The 22,121-nt window shown below is 44.6% G+C and overlaps 1 protein-coding gene across 8 annotated transcripts in view; it reads right to left on the bottom strand.

Moving 5' to 3' along the window:
- Positions 1–22,121, bottom strand: part of LOC108256606 (trichohyalin) — a 140,041-nt gene that overhangs the window by 39,202 nt on the left and 78,718 nt on the right. For 6 of the 8 annotated variants that reach the window (XM_017453659.3, XM_017453656.3, XM_017453657.3 and 3 more), the window contains 6 exons: positions 20,653–20,874; positions 18,872–19,102; positions 17,954–18,130; positions 15,129–15,330; positions 9,387–9,510; positions 2,539–2,671 (listed from right to left, as the gene is read on the bottom strand). In XM_017453659.3, the coding sequence (XP_017309148.2) occupies positions 2,539–2,671; positions 9,387–9,510; positions 15,129–15,330; positions 17,954–18,130; positions 18,872–19,102; positions 20,653–20,874 (1,089 nt within the window). Of the gene's footprint in view, positions 1–6; positions 1,039–1,160; positions 1,304–2,538; positions 2,672–9,386; positions 9,511–15,128; positions 15,331–17,953; positions 18,131–18,871; positions 19,103–20,652; positions 20,875–22,121 lie in introns of those variants that run through there. The other 2 variants (XR_001810329.3, XR_001810330.3) reach the window with 2 other exon arrangements.

Genomic DNA, 22,121 nt, shown 5'->3' with positions numbered 1-22,121 from the left:
CTGGAACAGGTTTGGAGCTCTTAGTTCCGGTGAAGGGAAACTGTATGTAATGCGACAGCGAACAAAGACGTTCTAGACGATTATGTGCTCCCAACTTGACGCCTTAACTGTAATCATTTGCTGCTGGATGAGTGGCTAATGGAAAATTTTAAACTTGAGGTTTGGGATGCTGACATTTTTGAAAATTGGAAACGGGTTTAAGAGGCAACACGGAGTGATGTGTTCAGTCTTCCTGTGTGTGTGTGTGTGTGTGTGTGTGTGTGTGTGTGTGTGTGTGTGTGTTGCTCAGTGAAGCTTGGTCCTGTATTGATCCTGTAGAGGATCAGTATCTTTTCCCCACTGTGGCCACTGAATGGGACAAAAGTTCAATACAGAAAAATCGGTGGCTCATCCAGAGCTCACAAAAGCAATTTGTAATATGGATTTACTCTTACCGCATACGACGCCTGCTGCTGTTTTTAGTATTTAAAACCTTTGATCGGCCACGTGGAGGTGCTTTATCTTTTTTTTTTTTTTTTTTTAAAGCTTCCCTACTGTGATTCATTTGCAATGTGGGCGGAAATTTTGCCTAAAATAAGCGTTATGGATCATGTTCGGAATAAACGAGGAGTAAATGGATTGAGCCGTTTACCGGAGGTTCCTGGAATATTAAAGTGCTTCATCTAGCCCAGATCTGACAACTGCCCCATGAAGTTAAACACAAAGTCTGGCTAAAGAGAAAGAATTCTCTTTATTTTTGTCTTCTTTTGGCCCACAAATGAAAGGCTAAGGGCTTTTGCGAGAAGGAGTAAGCGTCGGCGTGAGGTGAAGGTGTGAGGGAGTTGATTAGCCTTCCGTCTCGCGCTTTATTTCTCAGGTGACGGAGGACGAGGTTGATCAGAGCGCTGGGTGGTCGATGTGACACCCGCCGTAATTAGCCCGAGCTCGTCAGAGAGCAAACGACATGTGAAAATGATCCCGATGTCGGGCATCACTCGCGCTTAAGCTCCCTCCCTCCTGCTCCTCCCGCTCCGCGGCTTTACCGCTGCGAAGACGAGCCTGAATTATTCACCGTGCCGAGAAGAAGATAAAGAGGAAGTTGAGAGGAATTTAAATGATTTCAAAGGAAACTCGCTCAGACCTGGATTAATTAAGTCTCCGGGCTTTTGTGAAGTACCTACCTGACGACGTGTTATCCGATCTGATTCCCACGTACGAGATGTTCTGAAATATTACAAGTCGAAATCCTGTTGTATTAGAACAAGGTGCCTCCACACGACGCCCCGTGCTAACAGACGAGCCGGCATCGCTAACGAGAAAAATCCTAGCAGAGAGAGAAACCGGAATTTATTTTACTACAAAAAAAACTCTCCCGAGTGTCTGGTTTGATCTGCAGAAGTGTTTGGATTGAACTATCACGTAGAACGTATTTCTGCTTCTATGCACGTTATAAACAATAATCTAATCTAAACTGCACGCGGGCAACAGTTCGGTCTGTACCCTACTGCAGCGGCGCCGCCCGGTCCTCGCCTGTTTATCTTCTATATCGCATACAAGGCCGTTTGTGAACTCGCAGGTCAAAAGGTCAGCTAAATGTCAGCTAAAAGTAACCACAAACGTGTGCTTCGTACGTTTCCCTGTGCCAGATTTTTATTCGCTTTCGGGCTGAAGTCGGAATGAAATTAATTCTTCCCTGACCTGGAAGTAGAGACTTCAGTGGCGCGAATTTCAGAGAGCGTTCTGGACGCGATTCTCCGTATAGTTATGGTGTTTAACTTTTTAGTGGAAATCACTTACTTACTTACTTAGTATATAAGTTCGTAATTAACATTTCAGGTTTGGATAGACTCGTACGACTATTTATCCGAGATGAGCTCTCACGTTGCTGTCGATCCAAATCTTACTAGCCAATATGAGTAAATCGCTGTTAGGCCCCGCCCACATGAGAGGTTTGTGACGGAACGGCGAACGTAAACTAAATGGAAACTCCGGCAGCGCACTCGTAAACCACGCTTGGCGGAAACAAAGCTGTTATTAAAGCTTGCTGTTTATTTGAAGACCGTCTTAAATGTTTTCTCGCTCACCTTTTTGTTCGTTTCTTGAAAAGTTTCCTTCAGTACGTTTGGCACAGATTTTATTCCATACTGAATGAACTAAGGAAGTGGCATTTTCATTTTCTAATGCATCCCGCTGTCGCAGCCGGTCAGAAGCTGTAAATTATATAGCTAACCTGTAAATATTGGCACCTCTGAACTATAATGGGGTTTTCTAGTCTCGGAGTCTTTCTCTGTGCTTCGTGCTGGGCAATGACAGCGTTGAGTGCATGAATAAATAAATAAACAAGTACCAGTCAGAGGCCTGTGTGTGTGTGCGCGCGTGTGTGTGTGTGTTCTGAGAATGCTAGGCTTCAGACACGGCTGACCTTTGTGAAAAGTGTGAGAGCTGATTTTTCTGGCCTTTAAGCCCATTCATAGTGTGACGCGTGTTGTGAGGGGCTGGAGGCTATACGAAAGCGCGCGCGCACGCGTGTGTGTGTGTGTGTGTGTGTAAGACGGTTACCTGCTCTCCGACCTCGTGTCGTTCCCCCACCGCCTCACAAACAAGTCTCCGCTGCGTCGCTGCCTCTCCTACAGCGTTCCGCAGAGATCTCAGAAAACCGCCGGCCTCGGCTCGAAGCTTCTCTACAGTCAACCTGTTACACACAAATATCCCTTACAAAGCGTGCACTTTTAAAGACTTCTACAGATCCACGTCCTGTTCAGAGAAGATCCGCATTCTATCCGATTTACTGTGTGCGCTAATATACATATGTACAGCTGAGTGCAAAAAAGTTTGCACACCCCCATGGCTACAAATAACAGGATTCCAAGTGGTTAAAAATGAAACCTGGGTGAATCCTGCGACAATCAACACAAAACCTGTCTGAAGAGTAGATTAAGATCCATCACCGTCCTCTCAGTGACATTTTGATGCAGTTTTAAAGATTAAAATCAGCACACAAGTTAGTACTCAATATTAACTGTATTATAAAATTCAAAATCCTGAAAAGTCTTGAAATTAACAAACCAATTAAATTTATTAAATGAATGATAAATGACTGTTTTTATTCGTTTTTCTAGTAATATTTTATACACTGTTTGACCAGATACTGTATATTTTGTTCAGTTCTGTCAAACAGAACGCACTAAATGTTTTGAATTAAATTTCTTTCAAATCCTCGTTGTTTTGTCAAGGGGATACAAACCTTTGCACTGTAGGAGGCATACTGTGAAAAATGATCACAGAATTGGCTACACGGAATAAAAATATATAATTATAATACTGAAATTCTGAGATAAAGTAATTTCAAGCCATTCTGGCAGTAAATAAAGCGGACTACCAAAGTTAACCAATTTCATTTACTGATTAATATTTTAATTTATGTATTTAAGTTAAGTTTTGCCATGACCTTTAACCTTTAAAAAGGTTCAAAGTAGACATACGCATATTAGACATACTGAATATTAATTTTATTACAAACTTGACAAATTTTATTTAAAAATGAAAAACTTGTCTGTCCACTTTTAAATCTAATCCGAGTTAATACTAAATATTACGTTATTATAAAATTAAACAATCTGATCTAATCTCAACTAAAATCACAGGTGGTATTTATTTGAAGATTAATTTTAAAAATCATCACAATAAAAAAAACAACAACTCATGATTGTTCTGCTGTAGTCTCTACTTGTAGTCTCAGTCCAAAATATAACACACACACACACAAATTAGCTTTATGGTAATAAAATAACTGCTATTCACATGGCCTGGCCCTCAGACTGTAACTCCAGCACAGAAAACGAATAAAATCAAGCACATTAGATCAAGAAACCGAGCACGAAGCGGAGGCTTTTCTGAATTAAAACCTGTTTCCTTCCCACTTTTTAAATAAACAATAAAAAAAAAAGATTATTATTTTTTATCAGAGGTCATTTAAATCTCCAGGCGCGAGGGACAATGGGCCCTGCGGCGGCAGGAAGCGTCGTTCCCACGCCGGGAAGTGCGGCAGTAAAGAGGCAATCGATGAAGTGTCTATTTCTGCTCCGCCACAATGGGAACCGACTGCCGTGGCGAAAGGATCAATACGACAAATTATTACAATTTCCACAACCTCCACTGGACGTTCCGTGGGGTGCGAACACGCGCTCCTCTGCCTCTTGCCTGCATTAGTGCAGTCAAATACCGCACGCCTGAAGAGAGTTAAATACACACGACGCAAATGCCTATTCAACCACAATCAGGCCGCTTGTACCGCGGGGGAAAGGTTAAATCATAGCGTGTGAATAATTGCAGGAATGGATGTAATTTTGGCTTTGGGCGCTAACTTTGGTCAGCTATTGTGAAAGCCATGGAGAAGAGGGTTAGTTATATCAAACCATATTTCAGGACTGGGCGTGGACGATTCAGTAGCAGAGTTCGTCTCCAGATTTTTATAAGTACACTCCATATATATATAAAAAAATGTGTGTATATGTATATATAAGGTGTGTGTACACACACACACACACACACACACACACACACTACGATTACAATGTTTCATTTAATATTGAATGACATTTTAACACATTTTAACCTTTAATGTTCGAGAGACAAGTTAGTTCCTGTTCTCAAATGACAGCTCATCATTTTACGGAGAAGCGGCAAAGCGTAAACTCCTCTTTGTTAAACAACACTTTTAAAATCAAAAATCTGCCATTAGTCATAGCTTGCGTGACATGTCCACTGTACAAGTCCCTGTGAACGAGCTGTTACTGTGGAAACGAGCACGGAATTATAAACCTGTCATGACTACTGTCCGAACCGCGCTATTAAAAAGAAATAATACCCGCCTGCCGACCAACCAGATCCGAGGACTCGACCGTCCTCTGGTATAAGACGCAGAAACTGATGACAGATAGTCGTTTCAGAATGAAGGACATGCTGATTGTGTATGGAAACATCACACAAGCAATCAGATCCTGGTTCACATTTGAGCTGCATTTCATTAATACAAACTGATGGAGGGACACGAGCAAGGCTTCACGAGCTGCGGGGGGGGTTTGGGGTGGTGCAAAGGATGGGGGTTTCCCCAAACACAGCTGAAAGACATCTGGACTAATAATCGACATTTTGTGCACGGTAGGAGAACCCGGGACCCCGTCGAGCCACCTGTGGGTGCGCCATGTTAACTTCGAAAAAAACAGAAAAAAGTGAGTGAAATTTCAAATAAAACTGATTAAGTCAGCCAGCAGGCAAAGATCAAACTAAATACTCCAAAGGGCAAAGCGCTAGTTACATGAGCACATGCTGGTTTGGAGCTGACGCACACTGTACACAGATTACACACAGATGCTGTTTAAACACACGGCAAGACATGCGCCGCACTTCTCCCAACAAACTACAGTACAGCGGCGACCACACCCGAGTTCCACCAATCACAACTGGTCCTGCTGTCATGGGATTCGTTCTGGAGGGAAGATGGAGCTATGCTGAAAAATAATTTTCTCAAAACTGTAAAATATCTTTTATTACAGGATTATTATTTAAAAAATCCGAGATAATGAATCAATTTCTACATTTTTATTTTCATTTCAAGTACAGGGTTTTAGTGCATTTTACTCTAGAGGGTTAGTCGGTGGTTGTACGGCGTTACTGTATCTCGCTGTAGGCGGGCTAGTCGGGGGTTGTACGGCGTTACTGTATCTCGCTGTAGGTGCGTTAGTCGGGGGATGTACTGTGTTACTGTATCTTGCAGTAGGCGGGTTAGTCGGGGGTTGTACGGCGTTACTGTATCTCGCTGTAGGCGGGCGAGTCGGGGGTTGTACTGTGTTACTGTATCTCCCTGTAGGCGGGCTAGTCGGGGGATGTACTGTGTTACTGTATCTCGCTGTAGGCGGGCTAGTCGGTGGTTGTACAGCGTTACTGTATCTGGCTGTAGGCGGGCGAGTCGGGGGTTGTACTGTGTTACTGTATCTCGCTGTAGGCGGGCTAGTCGGGGGTTGTACTGTGTTACTGTATCTTGCAGTAGGCGGGTTAGTCGGGGGTTGTACGGCGTTACTGTATCTCGCTGTAGGCGGGCGAGTCGGTGGTTGTACGGCGTTACTGTATCTCCCTGTAGGCGGGCTAGTCGGGGGATGTACTGTTACTGTATCTCGCTGTAGGCGGGCTAGTCGGTGGTTGTACAGCGTTACTGTATCTCGCTGTAGGTGCGTTAGTCGGGGGTTGTACTGTGTTACTGTATCTCGCTGTAGGCGGGCTAGTCGGGGGATGTACTGTTACTGTATCTCGCTGTAGGCGGGCTAGTCGGTGGTTGTACAGCGTTACTGTATCTCGTTGTAGGCGGGCTAGTCGGTGGTTGTACGGCGTTACTGTATCTCGCTGTAGGCGGGCGAGTCGGTGGTTGTACGGCGTTACTGTATCTCGCTGTAGGCGGGCGAGTCGGTGGTTGTACGGCGTTACTGTATCTCGCTGTAGGCGGGCGAGTCGGTGGTTGTACGGCGTTACTGTATCTCGCTGTAGGCGGGCGAGTCGGTGGTTGTACGGCGTTACTGTATCTCCCTGTAGGCGGGCGAGTCGGGGGTTGTACGGCGTTACTGTATCTCGCTGTAGGTGGGCGAGTCGGTGGTTGTACGGGGTTACTGTATCTCGCTGTAGGCGGGCGAGTCGGTGGTTGTACGGCGTTACTGTATCTCCCTGTAGGTGGGCGAGTCGGGGGTTGTACGGCGTTACTGTATCTCCCTGTAGGCGGGCGAGTCGGGGGTTGTACTGTGTTACTGTATCTTGCTGTAGGTGGGTTAGTAGGTGGTTGTACGGCGTTACTGTATCTCCCTGTAGGTGCGTTAGTCGGGAGTTGTACGGCGTTACTGTATCTCCCTGTAGGCGGGCGAGTCGGGGGTTGTACTGTGTTACTGTATCTTGCTGTAGGTGGGTTAGTAGGTGGTTGTACGGCGTTACTGTATCTCCCTGTAGGTGGGTTAGTAGGTGGTTGTACGGCGTTACTGTATCTCCCTGTAGGTGCGTTAGTCGGGAGTTGTACGGCGTTACTGTATCTCGCTGTAGGCGGGCGAGTCGGGGGTTGTACTGTGTTACTGTATCTCGCTGTAGGCGGGCGAGTCGGGGGTTGTACTGTGTTACTGTATCTCGCTGTAGGCGGGCGAGTCGGGGGTTGTACTGTGTTACTGTATCTCGCTGTAGGCGGGCTAGTCGGGGGTTGTACTGTGTTACTGTATCTTGCAGTAGGCGGGTTAGTCGGGGGTTGTACGGCGTTACTGTATCTCGCTGTAGGCGGGCGAGTCGGTGGTTGTACGGCGTTACTGTATCTCCCTGTAGGCGGGCTAGTCGGGGGATGTACTGTTACTGTATCTCGCTGTAGGCGGGCTAGTCGGTGGTTGTACAGCGTTACTGTATCTCGCTGTAGGTGCGTTAGTCGGGGGTTGTACTGTGTTACTGTATCTCGCTGTAGGCGGGCTAGTCGGGGGATGTACTGTTACTGTATCTCGCTGTAGGCGGGCTAGTCGGTGGTTGTACAGCGTTACTGTATCTCGCTGTAGGCGGGCTAGTCGGTGGTTGTACAGCGTTACTGTATCTCCCTGTAGGCGGGCGAGTCGGGGGTTGTACTGTGTTACTGTATCTCGCTGTAGGTGGGTTAGTAGGTGGTTGTACGGCGTTACTGTATCTCCCTGTAGGTGCGTTAGTCGGGAGTTGTACGGCGTTACTGTATCTCGCTGTAGGCGGGCGAGTCGGGGGTTGTACTGTGTTACTGTATCTCGCTGTAGGCGGGCGAGTCGGGGGTTGTACTGTGTTACTGTATCTCGCTGTAGGCGGGCGAGTCGGGGGTTGTACTGTGTTACTGTATCTCGCTGTAGGCGGGCTAGTCGGGGGTTGTACTGTGTTACTGTATCTTGCAGTAGGCGGGTTAGTCGGGGGTTGTACGGCGTTACTGTATCTCGCTGTAGGCGGGCGAGTCGGTGGTTGTACGGCGTTACTGTATCTCGCTGTAGGCGGGCGAGTCGGGGGTTGTACTGTGTTACTGTATCTCGCTGTAGGCGGGCGAGTCGGGGGTTGTACTGTGTTACTGTATCTCGCTGTAGGCGGGCGAGTCGGGGGTTGTACTGTGTTACTGTATCTCGCTGTAGGCGGGCGAGTCGGGGGTTGTACTGTGTTACTGTATCTCGCTGTAGGCGGGCTAGTCGGGGGTTGTACTGTGTTACTGTATCTTGCAGTAGGCGGGTTAGTCGGGGGTTGTACGGCGTTACTGTATCTCGCTGTAGGCGGGCGAGTCGGTGGTTGTACGGCGTTACTGTATCTCCCTGTAGGCGGGCTAGTCGGGGGATGTACTGTTACTGTATCTCGCTGTAGGCGGGCTAGTCGGTGGTTGTACAGCGTTACTGTATCTCGCTGTAGGTGCGTTAGTCGGGGGTTGTACTGTGTTACTGTATCTCGCTGTAGGCGGGCTAGTCGGGGGATGTACTGTTACTGTATCTCGCTGTAGGCGGGCTAGTCGGTGGTTGTACAGCGTTACTGTATCTCGTTGTAGGCGGGCTAGTCGGTGGTTGTACGGCGTTACTGTATCTCGCTGTAGGCGGGCGAGTCGGTGGTTGTACGGCGTTACTGTATCTCGCTGTAGGCGGGCGAGTCGGTGGTTGTACGGCATTACTGTATCTCGCTGTAGGCGGGCGAGTCGGTGGTTGTACGGCGTTACTGTATCTCGCTGTAGGCGGGCGAGTCGGTGGTTGTACGGCGTTACTGTATCTCCCTGTAGGCGGGCGAGTCGGGGGTTGTACGGCGTTACTGTATCTCGCTGTAGGTGGGCGAGTCGGTGGTTGTACGGGGTTACTGTATCTCGCTGTAGGCGGGCGAGTCGGTGGTTGTACGGCGTTACTGTATCTCCCTGTAGGTGGGCGAGTCGGGGGTTGTACGGCGTTACTGTATCTCCCTGTAGGCGGGCGAGTCGGGGGTTGTACTGTGTTACTGTATCTTGCTGTAGGTGGGTTAGTAGGTGGTTGTACGGCGTTACTGTATCTCCCTGTAGGTGCGTTAGTCGGGAGTTGTACGGCGTTACTGTATCTCCCTGTAGGCGGGCGAGTCGGGGGTTGTACTGTGTTACTGTATCTTGCTGTAGGTGGGTTAGTAGGTGGTTGTACGGCGTTACTGTATCTCCCTGTAGGCGGGCGAGTCGGGGGTTGTACTGTGTTACTGTATCTCGCTGTAGGCGGGCTAGTCGGTGGTTGTACGGCGTTACTGTATCTCGCTGTAGGTGCGTTAGTCGGGAGTTGTACGGCGTTACTGTATCTCGCTGTAGGCGGGCAAGTCGAGGGTTGTACTGTGTTACTGTATCTCGCTGTAGGCGGCTTAGTCGGGGGTTGTACAGTGTTACTGTATCTTACTGTAGCCGGGTGAGTTGACGGACGTCCTCTTTCTCTTCAGGATTGTCACTGGGCTGCTGCTCTGCAATCTTGAGAAATGACGGTAAGAAAACTTCACTGTCTTCCCGTTCGAGTACAGTGTCAGCTAGAGAGATGAAAAAAGAGGGAGGAAAAGAGACGCCTTAAAATCTATGCAAATTCATGTTTAAAAAAGCTGTTGACCGACTACACTTTCAATTTTGTATTTAAAAATACATCGTGTGTGTACAGGTTGAATATTATTAGATAACGGAAATGAATACATCCTCGTTCAGATCCCTATTCACAACAAATATAACACACGATGAGATAAGAAATCGTAAAAAAGCAACTCGAGCTTTTATTTCAGTATTTTTGCTGTAAAACCTACACAGACCCACCAGCGATATATTTCAGGACAAAGACCAGAAGAGATAACTTTGTGCCATGGCGAAAACATTTTCCTTCACAGAAATGCTGTTTTGCATTTCATGCTCATACATTTAAGTCCAATTCTTTTGTCGTGCCTGCCCACAAAGCAGGAATAAATTCCAGTCTCCGACAATAGATGGCACTCTTTACTTTGAACCTGAACTCAAATGCTCAAGAATACAGCTGAGCCCCCCCTCCTCTTTTGTACATCTATCATGAAGAGAGAGAGAAAAAAGCACTGTTCTGGCTTTCCTATAGTGACTGCATCGAGTGTGTGTTTAAAACACCTACTTTCAGCCAACATATTTGAAGCAGCATTGTACCTTTACATTTGATATAAAATGAGGGATAATTTTTTTTTAAATAGATCTAATAAAACACAGACTCCAGTCGGAACCGAGTCTCAGACTATGGATTATTGAATGCAGAGATGATTGTGTTATTTTTGTAAGTAGAGCTCCCCTTAGTTTGAGCTGCTGAGTGTAATGGATCCAGCGCAGCAGAGCTTTAAGGGCTTTCAGTCTCTTCTAAATAGCGTGTTATATACGGCTGGTAGGGAGTATGGCTGCTTAAAAGTGAATGCTAAAAATCCACGGTCAAATATGATTAATTTATGGCGTTACAGGGTCCAAACTGTTTAAATTGGAGCCGCAGGAAATTGAACAGGCAACCGAAATCTCTAAATATTTAACAACACACACACACACACACACACAGCCTGAACGCTTGCAAGCCCACCTCAGCTAGATTACAGAACCTCAAGGTAAGAATAAAATGATCTTATACATCTAAATAAATCAATACCACGAGGTAGAGAGGTGTTTAAAATTCAGCTTTGGCGAAGAAAATAAATAAATTAAAATAAAGACCACATCCAAGGTATCAATCCAATATAACCCCGTTAACACTGGCCATCCTGGGAGAGAGTCCAGAGTTGGTGGAGGGCAATTAATCGTTGCCAGGGCACGTGGTTTGTTTATTTATTTATTTATGCTTCATGCAGGTAAGGTTGAGTTGAGAGTGCTGGAAGTGATGGAATAATGTCTTTTGACCGAAATCTAAAAGCTGGAGGCTGCCAAAGCTGGCGTGAAGGAAGGAAAGAAGGGAGGGGAGGAAAGAGGGATTTTTATTTTTTTTTTAAGGGAGAAAAAGTGGAACGTGTGCTTGTGGAAGGGTTTGAGTGGACATTTTCATATAGGACGTGACCGCTATCCTGTAGGTGTCATCGTGTGTGGGGGAGGGGGAGAGGGAGCGGGATTTTTTAAAATCTGCATCGTCTCGAGTTTACCTTCCGCCTCGGTTTTGAGCTCGACTTGATTCTAAGCCAGAGGCGCTCGCAGCTGCTGCCTTATTTACAATCCCTTTGGCAGACTTACAACTGCCCCGGGCTATAACACAGTGTACCTAATGTTCAAACTGGCAGGTAATCTTATGTCAAACATACTCCTTTGATATAAAGTGATCAATAGATTCTTGTAAAGAAGTAATTTCTCTCATGTTCCCGACCTGAGATTTTCTTTTATTATGATACTTCATAATGATAGAATTCATACTTTTTTCCCCCCATTCAGCTATCCATCTCCACTAAAACAGGAAAAAGAAAAGAAAAGAAAAATACAAAGGGATGTGTATTGTAGGATAGATAGCAATAAAGAGAGTCCAGAAATTGTGTGTTTAGATGTTTCCTGAGTACAACAATTTTTCGATCAATACTCCGTGTAACACAATTATCTGCAGTAATCTAGTTGTATTGGGGGGGGGAGAAGAAAAAAAAAGAAAAAAAAAAGAGAGTTTCCTCGGGTCCACTCCCGGGTTTTAAGGCGGAGAGATCTCGCTGAGATCTCGCCGATAATTCCATCATCTTTAAAATGTATACCTCTCAGTGAAAGGGATAGGATGTCACTGCTCGCTCAAAGGGCGGCGTTTCGGAGCAAAAGGAATGAAAATTTATGGCCTACTGTATTACTCTATGAGCACGAAGAGCCATTTATTACTCAAGAAAATGATGCGTAGTTTTTATTTATTTCATTCCTTTAAAAAAAAAAAAAAAGAATTGCACGATTGTCCAAATCTAATCGCAAAGAAAGTCCGTGCATCAAAAAAAAAAACCAGGGGGGTGTGTGTCCTGTCCTGGATTCTGAGCATTCAGCACACTCGGGCTTCACCACTCGGACTATAAGGCTTCCATTTTTCACTTTTCTCTGCATTAGCAGCATTTGCATTTACACATTTTTACACTAGCGCTAAGGATTCATCAATTATTTTGCAATGCATCATTTTCCAGAAGGTTCTATCCACGGCAACCTTCGCAACCCCGGCCTCGTAAATCATGTCGCTGCCAGCCAATCGGTGCTCGGCTCTCTTCTGCAGGGATAGACACATTGCTGCGTTAAGTTATATTCCGGGCGCACAATGCATTATTCCGCCTCGTCTTTTTTTATTTATTACATTTTTTTTAAAATCACAGATCTGCGTGTAATGGCACAAAATAAACTCCTCGAGCAGCCGCGGTGCAGGTCACCGAGGCCAAATCGTATGCAGCAGAGACTGACAAAACGAGGGAATGGTGTACATCATGCCACAGAGGTCATGAATTTGCAAATAAAATAAAAAAAATTGCATCTAGATGTAGGGAGCAGAAGAGAAGTAATATCAGCTCAAAGCGGACAACCCTGTGCAGGAGCGAATAGCTCCGTCCTTCATCGATTAGCCGTAGGACAGCGGTGACGTTGAAGCGGAAGTGTATAAGGGGGAAACACAATGCATGGCGAGGAGCTCTGTTCTCTTAAGCACTCCATTCATCCATGCCAAGGGCTCGGCTGAGTGGCTGAAGCGCAAGACGGTCTCTTAACCCCCGTTGTTGAAGTCTGCGAGGGTTTCTCGACAGGTCGCTCTCGTTTTTAATCCATCTGTCATCATACGGTTCAATCGGCCACTTGAACTCTCATGGTTCTTGGCACATCTTCCATTTTCTCCTTCGCATTACACCTCCCCCCACCAACAACAACAAAAAATAATAAAAATAAAAAAATTTGAAAATGAAATCCATCACTTATGCATGGTCAACACCGATTCCAATCAAACCCCACGGATACCTTTTTACATTTTAAGCACTCTTGGAGATCAATATGCGCCGGTGCGGTCGAGTAGACTTTAATGTTACGGAAGGAAAGGATGGAGGGATGTGCATCGGTGAAACTGTTGCCTTGACACCCGGGAATGAAGACGCTCTCTGGAAAATCTCGGATACGACGCCTTCCCCAGCAACCTCGGGGTGTCATACCAGGAAAGCCTCTTGGTTTGGGGGGGGTGTTGAGGAGGGAAAAGAAGTAGTAATGCTTGTGCAGCTTTTAAAACCTGAAGCATTTTGAAAAAGCTAGCACCCGAGCAGCTGGCGTGTTTAGCCGAGTGTTGGAGCTGGAAGGTAATGAGGAGGCGAGGGTGCCAGGTGAGGCCGCGGCAGCTCGGCATGCTTCAGAATCAGATCATAACCGGCACGGCGAGGACAAAGGGAGAGGAGGGGGACAGATAACTCCAGATAATTAAAGCGCTCAGGCTGGAGGGCTGTGTGTGTGTGTCGCAGGGTGATCTCTGCCTGTCGCCTGCTAAGGATGCCCACGTTAATTCTTAATGAGACATTCCAGGCTGCGTAACAACACTGTGCGCATGAACAACAAAGGCCTCCTAGACTGCAAATGAGGAGTTCTCTACAGACAGCCAAGCCAGGCAGCACGGCACCGCATCATTACCCCTCACACACACACACACAACCATCATTAAGGTGAGCTCTAGTTCCTGTGCGTGTGTATTGAACATGTACAGCCAAGCAGGGACATGTCAGCTTCAGCTAAACCAAACACACAAAGCCAGAAGCACAGCAGGGTGAAACATGTGCATCCTAAACCTGACGTGCCCTTAAGTAACCTCCGCTCTCAATACAACCAGGATATAACAGTAAATATATCCCAATCTAGCCTCACTTACTCACACGGTACTTTCCAAACTAACAGACGCGTCGAGCGGGAGCGACTGCAATCCTCCCAGCTCTGTTGCAATCAACTGGAATATTTATAGGACTCGGAACAATCTTCTGTTGGAGCTTAGTGGTGTTCCACGGCGTTGGCATTTTCCACTGTACAGGTACCGAATTTGGTCCCTTTTTGCCAGGGTACCGAGAGAACCAAACTTTGGTGGAGATGTGATGCAGACCATTCAAATTAGTCAAGTAGGAGCATGTGATAACGTTCGCGTTTCCGTCGAGTACACTGGAAAAACCCGGAAGGTTCCGTGTCGTTTCACTTAAACCCCGATGCTAAGTAACATACCATCGCATCCTGAATGTTTACGGTTAATAAAATGATCGATGCGAGTTGAAAACCTCGGGGATTGTTTTACTATTTCATTTTTTCTCTCTCTTATAATAATTACAATAAACAGACAAGTCTGGTGGATCGCTCGCTAGCCGTTTAATTAGCCGTCCGATTCGGCGTGGCGTAGTGCGAATCCTGAAGTGGGGAAAATCCTTTCCAGAGCAAGTAAGTGATCGTTTTTTCGGATAACTTTGCTAGTTAAATAAGTATTTAAAAGTCAGCGTGGTTATACAAATCTCTCGGACATTTAAACTTTGCGCATACGTGGCGTTTATTTGGCTACTGTCTACCAGAAATGCGTCACATCACGTCGTGTTGACCAACATTCTGGGATGATGATCTGATATCAGTTCTCCATCCTGGTCAACTGTGTTGCTGATATATTTTCCAGGCTAAAAATACACAAGACTTCTACGGTTCTTGGAATACTAATGCAGGAAACTCTAGAGAACGCGTGTGCTCTGCTAGGCAAACATTTATTTTTTCGTTCAGTATTTTAGTATGATGAACACAAGCAGCGTTCCGTTTGGTGTAAATGTGGAGAAAATTTAAATAATGGCACGAAATATTCATCCGGTACCTCGCTACAACACTGCTGATCTGACAGGGGCGAGGGGGTGGACAGTGTATCAGGCAGTGTGTCAGACTGTGTGTGTGTGTGTGTATGCAGAGTGGCATCAGGCCATTGCACCAGACTGACTTTATTAGCAAGCTGCTAATGAGGCATGCCAATCAGACTGTGATGTAGTGATCACACACTCAGAGTGCCAAGACAACTCGGTCAGCACACACACACACACACACACACACACACACACACACACACACACACACAAGCCCATGACTGTGCTTTTTGCAATGGTAAATAGTTGAATTCAGGATTCTGATTGGTCAGGTGTTGATTCATTTTCTATAACAGCAGCTCTGAACGTGCCATCCTCACCCGTTTCTGTGAAGAAGGAGAGGAGCTGCTGAAGTTCACGACCCAGCTGCTCGAGCTCGTTCCTCATGACCCGGTTCTCCTTTTCCTTCTGGTTCTTCTCCTCAGTCACTTTCCGCATCTCCTCACGGAGCTCCTGCAGTTCTTGGCTTCCGGTCTGGAGAGTCAGGAGCGTGTTCTGCAGCTCAGCCACCTCCATCTCGACCTGAAGGGGTACGGTGAGATGAGCGTCACGACCAACACGACCAACACGACCAACAGTAAGTGCGAAGACGTTTTATCCAGGACGGCCATACACTAGCGACTGGTTGGTTTGTCAGTAAAAATTCACTTTTTATCCCACGTTTAGAGAGTCACGTCCTGCTTCAGACCTACACACCAAGCTCCGTGATGGGCGAAATGGGTGAGCAACCCTGGGTTTAGGGTGTTAACAGGATGGATAGGTTCTAGGTTTGGTTAACAGGCTCTAGCTTAGGTTCTACTTGGAACCCCGTCTAAAAAGAAACCAAAAGAACGCCATCGAGTATTAGATTTTTGATTTTTTTTTTTTCTCTCTAGAAGTATGGCTAGGACATTAAGATTCTGAGACTGGTTCTAGCTGTAGGTGATTGGACAAAGCTATGGTTGCGTCTTAGAACTTTAAGTGCTGCCACTATGTTTAGCAAACGCATACTAAACAGGAATTACGCCCGGGGTCCACTTCTGTCAATCTGGAATTTGCATCTATATCCATTATTATGTAATTACCTTAATTACCCTCATGTATGTAACCATGTGGCTCATTATTGAACTTGGCTATGCGTGATCATGTTAATTCAAGCCTCTTAATGTGGCCCTGTTATTCAAAACCTTGACTATGTGCCAATGGCTTCTAATGAGACCTGACAACAACAACAAAAAAAAAGGAAAGAAAGAAAGAAAATGGCCCACCGGGGGCTTGTTCTCACACCAGAACACATGTCTACTGCTCGATGAATGAATGAGAGCCTATTATTTCACCTCAGGTGCTAATGAATGGGTGGTTCTTTCCACTGGCACCTCCATTCTCCGTCGGGCCGCCGATCACCCTCTCCACTCATTTAAATATTCAGCGTCCTTTCATACCTTAATTGGAGTCAATCGCATTGACTCGGCACATTTTGTTGGAATTAATCCGGCTCTAAAGCCTGAGCGAACAACGGGAAATGTTACAGACCCAGCTGTCGTGCAAAAGCCCGTTTATGTATTGAACATCAAACTTTTAATTATTAGTATAGTTCAGGAGGGCGTGTCCAGTCCATGTCTTAAGAACTGAGCAGGTAATATTGTTAACCCGAGTCCAGATGAGTCCAGTGTGCAGGCGGTCCTGCATTGTTGATTCCACCGAGCCTTCAAATATCTTTTAATACTGCGTAAACCAAACCGGATTGCACTTTGTTGAACACTCTTAATGTGCAGAGCGTGTTCCAGATGCAGCTCATGTGCATTTTTATCGATGCCCACAAAACTCCATAAAAAGGACAATTGCACAGACCGTTCCATCCTCGATTTATACAGTGCTGTTTCTTTTATCACAGTGAAATGATTAGTTTCATTTGTCTTAATTTACGGGTTTGTGTTTCACAAAATGTTCTCGCTGGTGCTCTTAGTCTTGAGTACGCTGTCGAGTCATCGGTGTCCTTACTAGTGCCCCAACTGTACTGATTCACCACCTAGGGAGCTGACCGAGACTCGCACACTATCTGTATCTGTATTCGGATTGAAATCTGAAGTGGGCGTGGCCTAAACCTCAAGGTTCTGACAGTTCATAAGTGGTCTGCATTACAGATGTGTGCGTGACAACAAACTAGTAGCCGAATTTAAAGCGCCATCACCCAGACCAGAACGTTACTAAGGATGAGTGAATGAACGCGTAGTTGTTGTAGCATGTTTGTTAGCGAATGTGACCTTTGATTAGCTTCGTATCTGACCGCTCATGTTAACCTGTACAGAAGAACGAATCTTTTTAACAGCGTCCAGCAGGATCCCAGTCCCGGTGCACACCTCTAGTCTCAACCCGTAATGTATTTGTATTCAGTTACAGTCTGAGACGACTGTAATATTAATAAAAAACATGTATAAAGCCTATTAACAGCACTATTATTAATTTCAGGACTATAATCAACTCGACACAACACAAGTGGGTGAATTAACACTGAGGCTCATCAGTTATCTTTCATCTAAAACACTTCAGAATAATAAGCGACTTTAATAAAAAGTCAGGAACCTAAAACAACACAGAAAGCTTTTTATATATATATATATATATAAATAATTTATTTATTAGCACTGGTATACAAACTCTCCAAGTGAGTAAGTCTGAGATTGAAAAACACAAGGCCCTCGAGTGAAAGGACACGCAGAGCTGAGAGGCACTCGGGTACCGAGCGACTCGGATTCGCGGCCTCTCTACAGCAGCTAGAGAATCAAACTCATTACTGAATGCAGTAAAGAATAAAATACAGTCATCCTTCAAATTGCTTTCAGAAAACACAAATAAAATGTTACTTGATTAAAAATTGAATTCCACCGGCTTGACCTTGTGGTTACGCTCGTACAAATTAAATTTGCGCACTCGAAAATAAAGGTTCGTTTCCAGACATCATGATCAAAAACGATGTTAAGAAACGGATGCGAGTTTTTCCTTACTTACTTCTGTTTGCTTTCAGACGATATCTGTTTCTGTTTGCCAACTGATATTAACGAGTCCTGATGAGGACACTAAACCGAACGTGCGGGCGATCTGAATGTCGGTGAGGAATACATTAGAAGTCATCCTGAGCTCAGGAAAGCACCTTCAGGAAACTGACCTGCAGGTTTCTCTCCTCTCGGCTCCTCAGGCTGTCCAGCGCTGCCTGGAGCTCGTCCGTGAGCAGCTCCATCGCCTCCTCCGAGAGCTCCGCTTGCCTCGCTGTCTGCTCGTAGCGAGACTCCAGACTGGACATTTCAGCTCTTACACTGCAAACTTCCGCTCGGGCCTCGACGACCTGCGAACACACACACCACATAACACAATTTAGTGCACGTTAACACATGCTATAAGAAAGTGAATGATCTTTGCCTGTAGAAAAAACATTTATTTTAAATGACTGTTTTTTTGTGCTTTTTTTTTTTTTGCGCAGAAAACTACTCAAATTGCACGAAACTGCAGTTGCACGCTCTTCACGGTGATGTCCGTCGGTAAATAAGACCTGTTAGCTGTACGCGTGACTCGAAGAGGGCTTCGGCTGAAATGCATGTTGTGAAGACGTCACGTGACACTTGGTGTAAATCTCCTCAGAATGTTCTGGAGTTTGCACGATTTCGCGTTAATTTCCGGGAAATCGTGAAATCCTGGAGGGACTGATCGACACCGCTAGATGAGACACGCGTCATTAAAACAATAAAAATCCACTAGTTTCGGAGGCGAGGCATTGATGTCAATTAAATTTAAAAAATAATTTTAACCATTATTTACCATTTTCTAATTTATTAACCAACATTTATTTCTACTCTCGCGATGGTTTAGAGATCAAATCAAATCAACTCGGGTTCTGACTGACTCAAACTGCATGTTCCATAGGGTCGGGGAGGAAAAAAATAAATACATCATTTTTTTTAAAAGGCACAAATGTAAAAACGTCCTTTAACTACATTAGAACCTGAATCCTGCGGCCTGTACATTCGATTGCAAACAAAATCCACGACATTTCATCAACGCACTCCTCCGCAATCTGTGAACGCCGTACCTGTTTCTGAGAAAGCTCCGCCTCTTCCTCTGATCTCTGGATCAGGACCTGCAGTTGTTGGACCTTCTCCATGGCAGTGGTGTATTTCTGTTTGAAGATGTCCAGCGCAGAACGGTGACTCTGGGACACGTTCCTGCTCTTTTGCACTTCGTCCTGGATCTCCTCCAGCTGCTGGTTCAGAAGTCTGATCTCCGTGTCCCGCTTCTTCAGCAATTCCTCATACTCTGTTACCTGAAGTTCAAACAAAATCATCACTAATCCCTAACAGACATCGCGGAGGAGCAGGGCGTCTGTCAGTGGAGTTCTATCCCGAGGTCTCCGGGCCTGAGAGGAATCTTATCATTTTTATTTATTTTATTTTAAGTGAAATGAAATTTAAATGTAATATCGCTTTTATTTGTCTTTAACTGTATTTTTATTTACTTTTATGTATTGTATATTTAATTGATAATTTTACTCATGTGTTGATATATTTTTCATCTTTTTAAAATTTTCTTTACTGCTAAAAACAAACAAAAATGTAATGTTATCCATCGTGGTTTTTTCCTTTTCTTCTTTATTCCTGATTAACTTGTGTGAGGTCAGGAAAGCAGGTGGGTTTATAAACGGTGGGGGGAAAAATCATCTTTACTTTATGCAATATAAACAAAATATATAAAAGGGAAAAAAAAGCATTAAAGGTAAAGACAGGTGAGATCTAACTTTAAAAGATCGAGAACCTTACTGTCGAGTATTATATGCTGACTTTTTAAAATATATATTTTTTAATTTTATTTTAAAAAGAACATCGAACGTTTTTATCCCCCAAAACATTTTCCGGATTGCTCCAAGTCTGGAAACGAGTACCAGACTTTTCCAAATTTCCAGACCTGTGCAAGAACCCTGACGTTTGTGAGAGATGACTGGTCCTGGCTGCGTTATTTGACCCATTTTTACTTCACAAAACATTGCAAACATTGGAAGGAAAGCACACAAAAAATGGTATTTTGGTGTAAATGATACTGATTGTGACCCAGGACTGATGTGCTGCACATGCACACACACACACACACACACACACACACTCTGCAAGGAGATGAATGCCGCTGAGCTAGAGTACACAAAACGGACACAATTAAAGCATATTTGAGTCAAACACAATCACAGTGGTCAAACATCCAACTGTCTTATTTTGCTTCTAATTTCGTTTTGAATATCTGACATTCCAGGCGTCGAAGCTGTTTTCGTGACCTCACAGGCTGATGCTGTTACAACATTATCGCCAAAATGTTTTCGTGCTTTTTAAAGAGCTTTTTATTTCCCCGCTTCCTCGTTCCTTTGATAAATGACTCAGAAAGTACATAATGGCTTTGATATGCTCCTCTTGTGACTGTAATAAAGAACCTGTGATTAAAATGGCAATTTCCATTGGCTGATTAACGGAGAGCGGCACCGGGCTGACCTTGGGGCTGCTGTGTCAAATTTGTCTGCCTTTTTATCTTTTTGTGCTGCGATGCACCAGCTTAATGACTGTGTGTCTCAGCGCCAGCGTCGGAACGTGAACGAGACGCGTCTGATTTTTCAGTAGCATCTATTAAAACCAAAATTCGCACCAAACCGCCCTAATTTCAGTCACAAAAACATCAGCTACTGCCCCAAAAATAAAGTAGGTTAAAAGGTTCCAGCTGTCTTAATCCTGCAGGAGAATATTCCACACAGAGTTCTGGTGAAGCTGTAAAGCACTCGGAGCTCAGGAGTTCTATGAAGTGATGTACACGCATTTATCTGTAGCGTAGGTTTACCTTCTCCTGGGCGAGGTGCTGTGTGTGCTCGGCTTCTCTGAGCTTCTCTCGGAGTTCTCCGAGGATCTGCGTGTGCTGGACGTTCTGCTCTTGGAGCTGCTGGACCTCTCTGTGCAGGAGAAGGTTCCTCTGAGTCCAGCGCTCGGAGTCGGCAGTGTGGTCGAGCTGTGAGGTGGTCATCTCCCTCTGCAGACGCTCCGCACGCTCGGACTGCCGTGTCATCTAAACACGACACAGAGTGAACGGGGTCTGGGTTACGGGTCTCAAGACAGTGTGAAGTGTTTAATAGCAGAAAGTAAACGATCTGAAGAGGTTTCAACATGACTTAAGAAGTTGATTGTGGGTTTATTTCAACATGTTTGATCCATCAATTTCAGAACCAAAAGTCCAGGGGGTGGAGCTGGACCTGATCCAACTCCTGCTATAACCCTAACTAGGAGACGTGAGATGCTCTACTACATGGAACACATACTTATCCAGCCTGAAACAAACTGACATGTCTCCCTGGACTTTTGGATCAACCCCGTCCAGACAGAAGGAGCTAGATCAGATTAGGCTCCACCCCCTGGGCTTTTATTACTGCAGTGAGGGGTACTTGGCTGGCTAACTAACAACTATCCAGGCAAATAACACAAACTAATGAAAGAAAACAAAATATGAACTTTGACAATCTAATGAACCAAAAAATAACTAGCTCACTAACAAAAACTATACATAATAAAATTAATATATAATACAATAAAAACTAACAATTAAACCAACAAAGAACTAATAACTAATGAAACTAACTAAAAAGCCCAACGTGCAGACAAACTAGTCAGCCAAAAACCAACCAGCTCCCTAACTAAACTAAACCCAATAATGAAACTACCTAAAAGCTAAACTTATAAAATACTAAAAAGTATAAAATGACTCAAAAAGGAGCCAGCTCTAACTAACCACATAAACAACCTACCAAACAAACGAAATTAAACCAATACTAACAAAATAACTGTCAAACTAACCAACTAAACAACAAGCATTCCTAACTAACCAAATCTAACCAAGTAGCTAACAATGTCATAAATACTAACAATTAACAAAAAAAAACACTAAACCAAATAACTATATCTATGATGATGATTAAAAACTAAAACATAACTACAAACACTATACTAACTAGCACTTCATCTTACAGGTTTATTGCTGTGGTATTAAAACCACAGAGACTATTATGTTTTAATATCCAAATGCAGACCATGCAACGTACATCGTTACTAAACAAGGACCGGGTTGTGTTGGATTTGGGGATGTTCCTAATTTGCATATTCATAGCATCTCGATTTATGAATGAGGACAAAAAGGTTAATCTGTCCCAGTTTCCTCTTTTTTTGTACAACCTCCTTAATTACATATATATACACATATATACACACACACACACACACACACACACACACACATACACATATATATATATATATATATAT

Source organism: Ictalurus punctatus, chromosome 23 (assembly GCF_001660625.3).
Source record: "Ictalurus punctatus breed USDA103 chromosome 23, Coco_2.0, whole genome shotgun sequence".
Taxonomy (NCBI): domain Eukaryota; kingdom Metazoa; phylum Chordata; class Actinopteri; order Siluriformes; family Ictaluridae; genus Ictalurus; species Ictalurus punctatus.
Note: the sequence above shows the minus strand (reverse complement) of the source record. Positions and strands in the feature narration are given on the sequence as shown.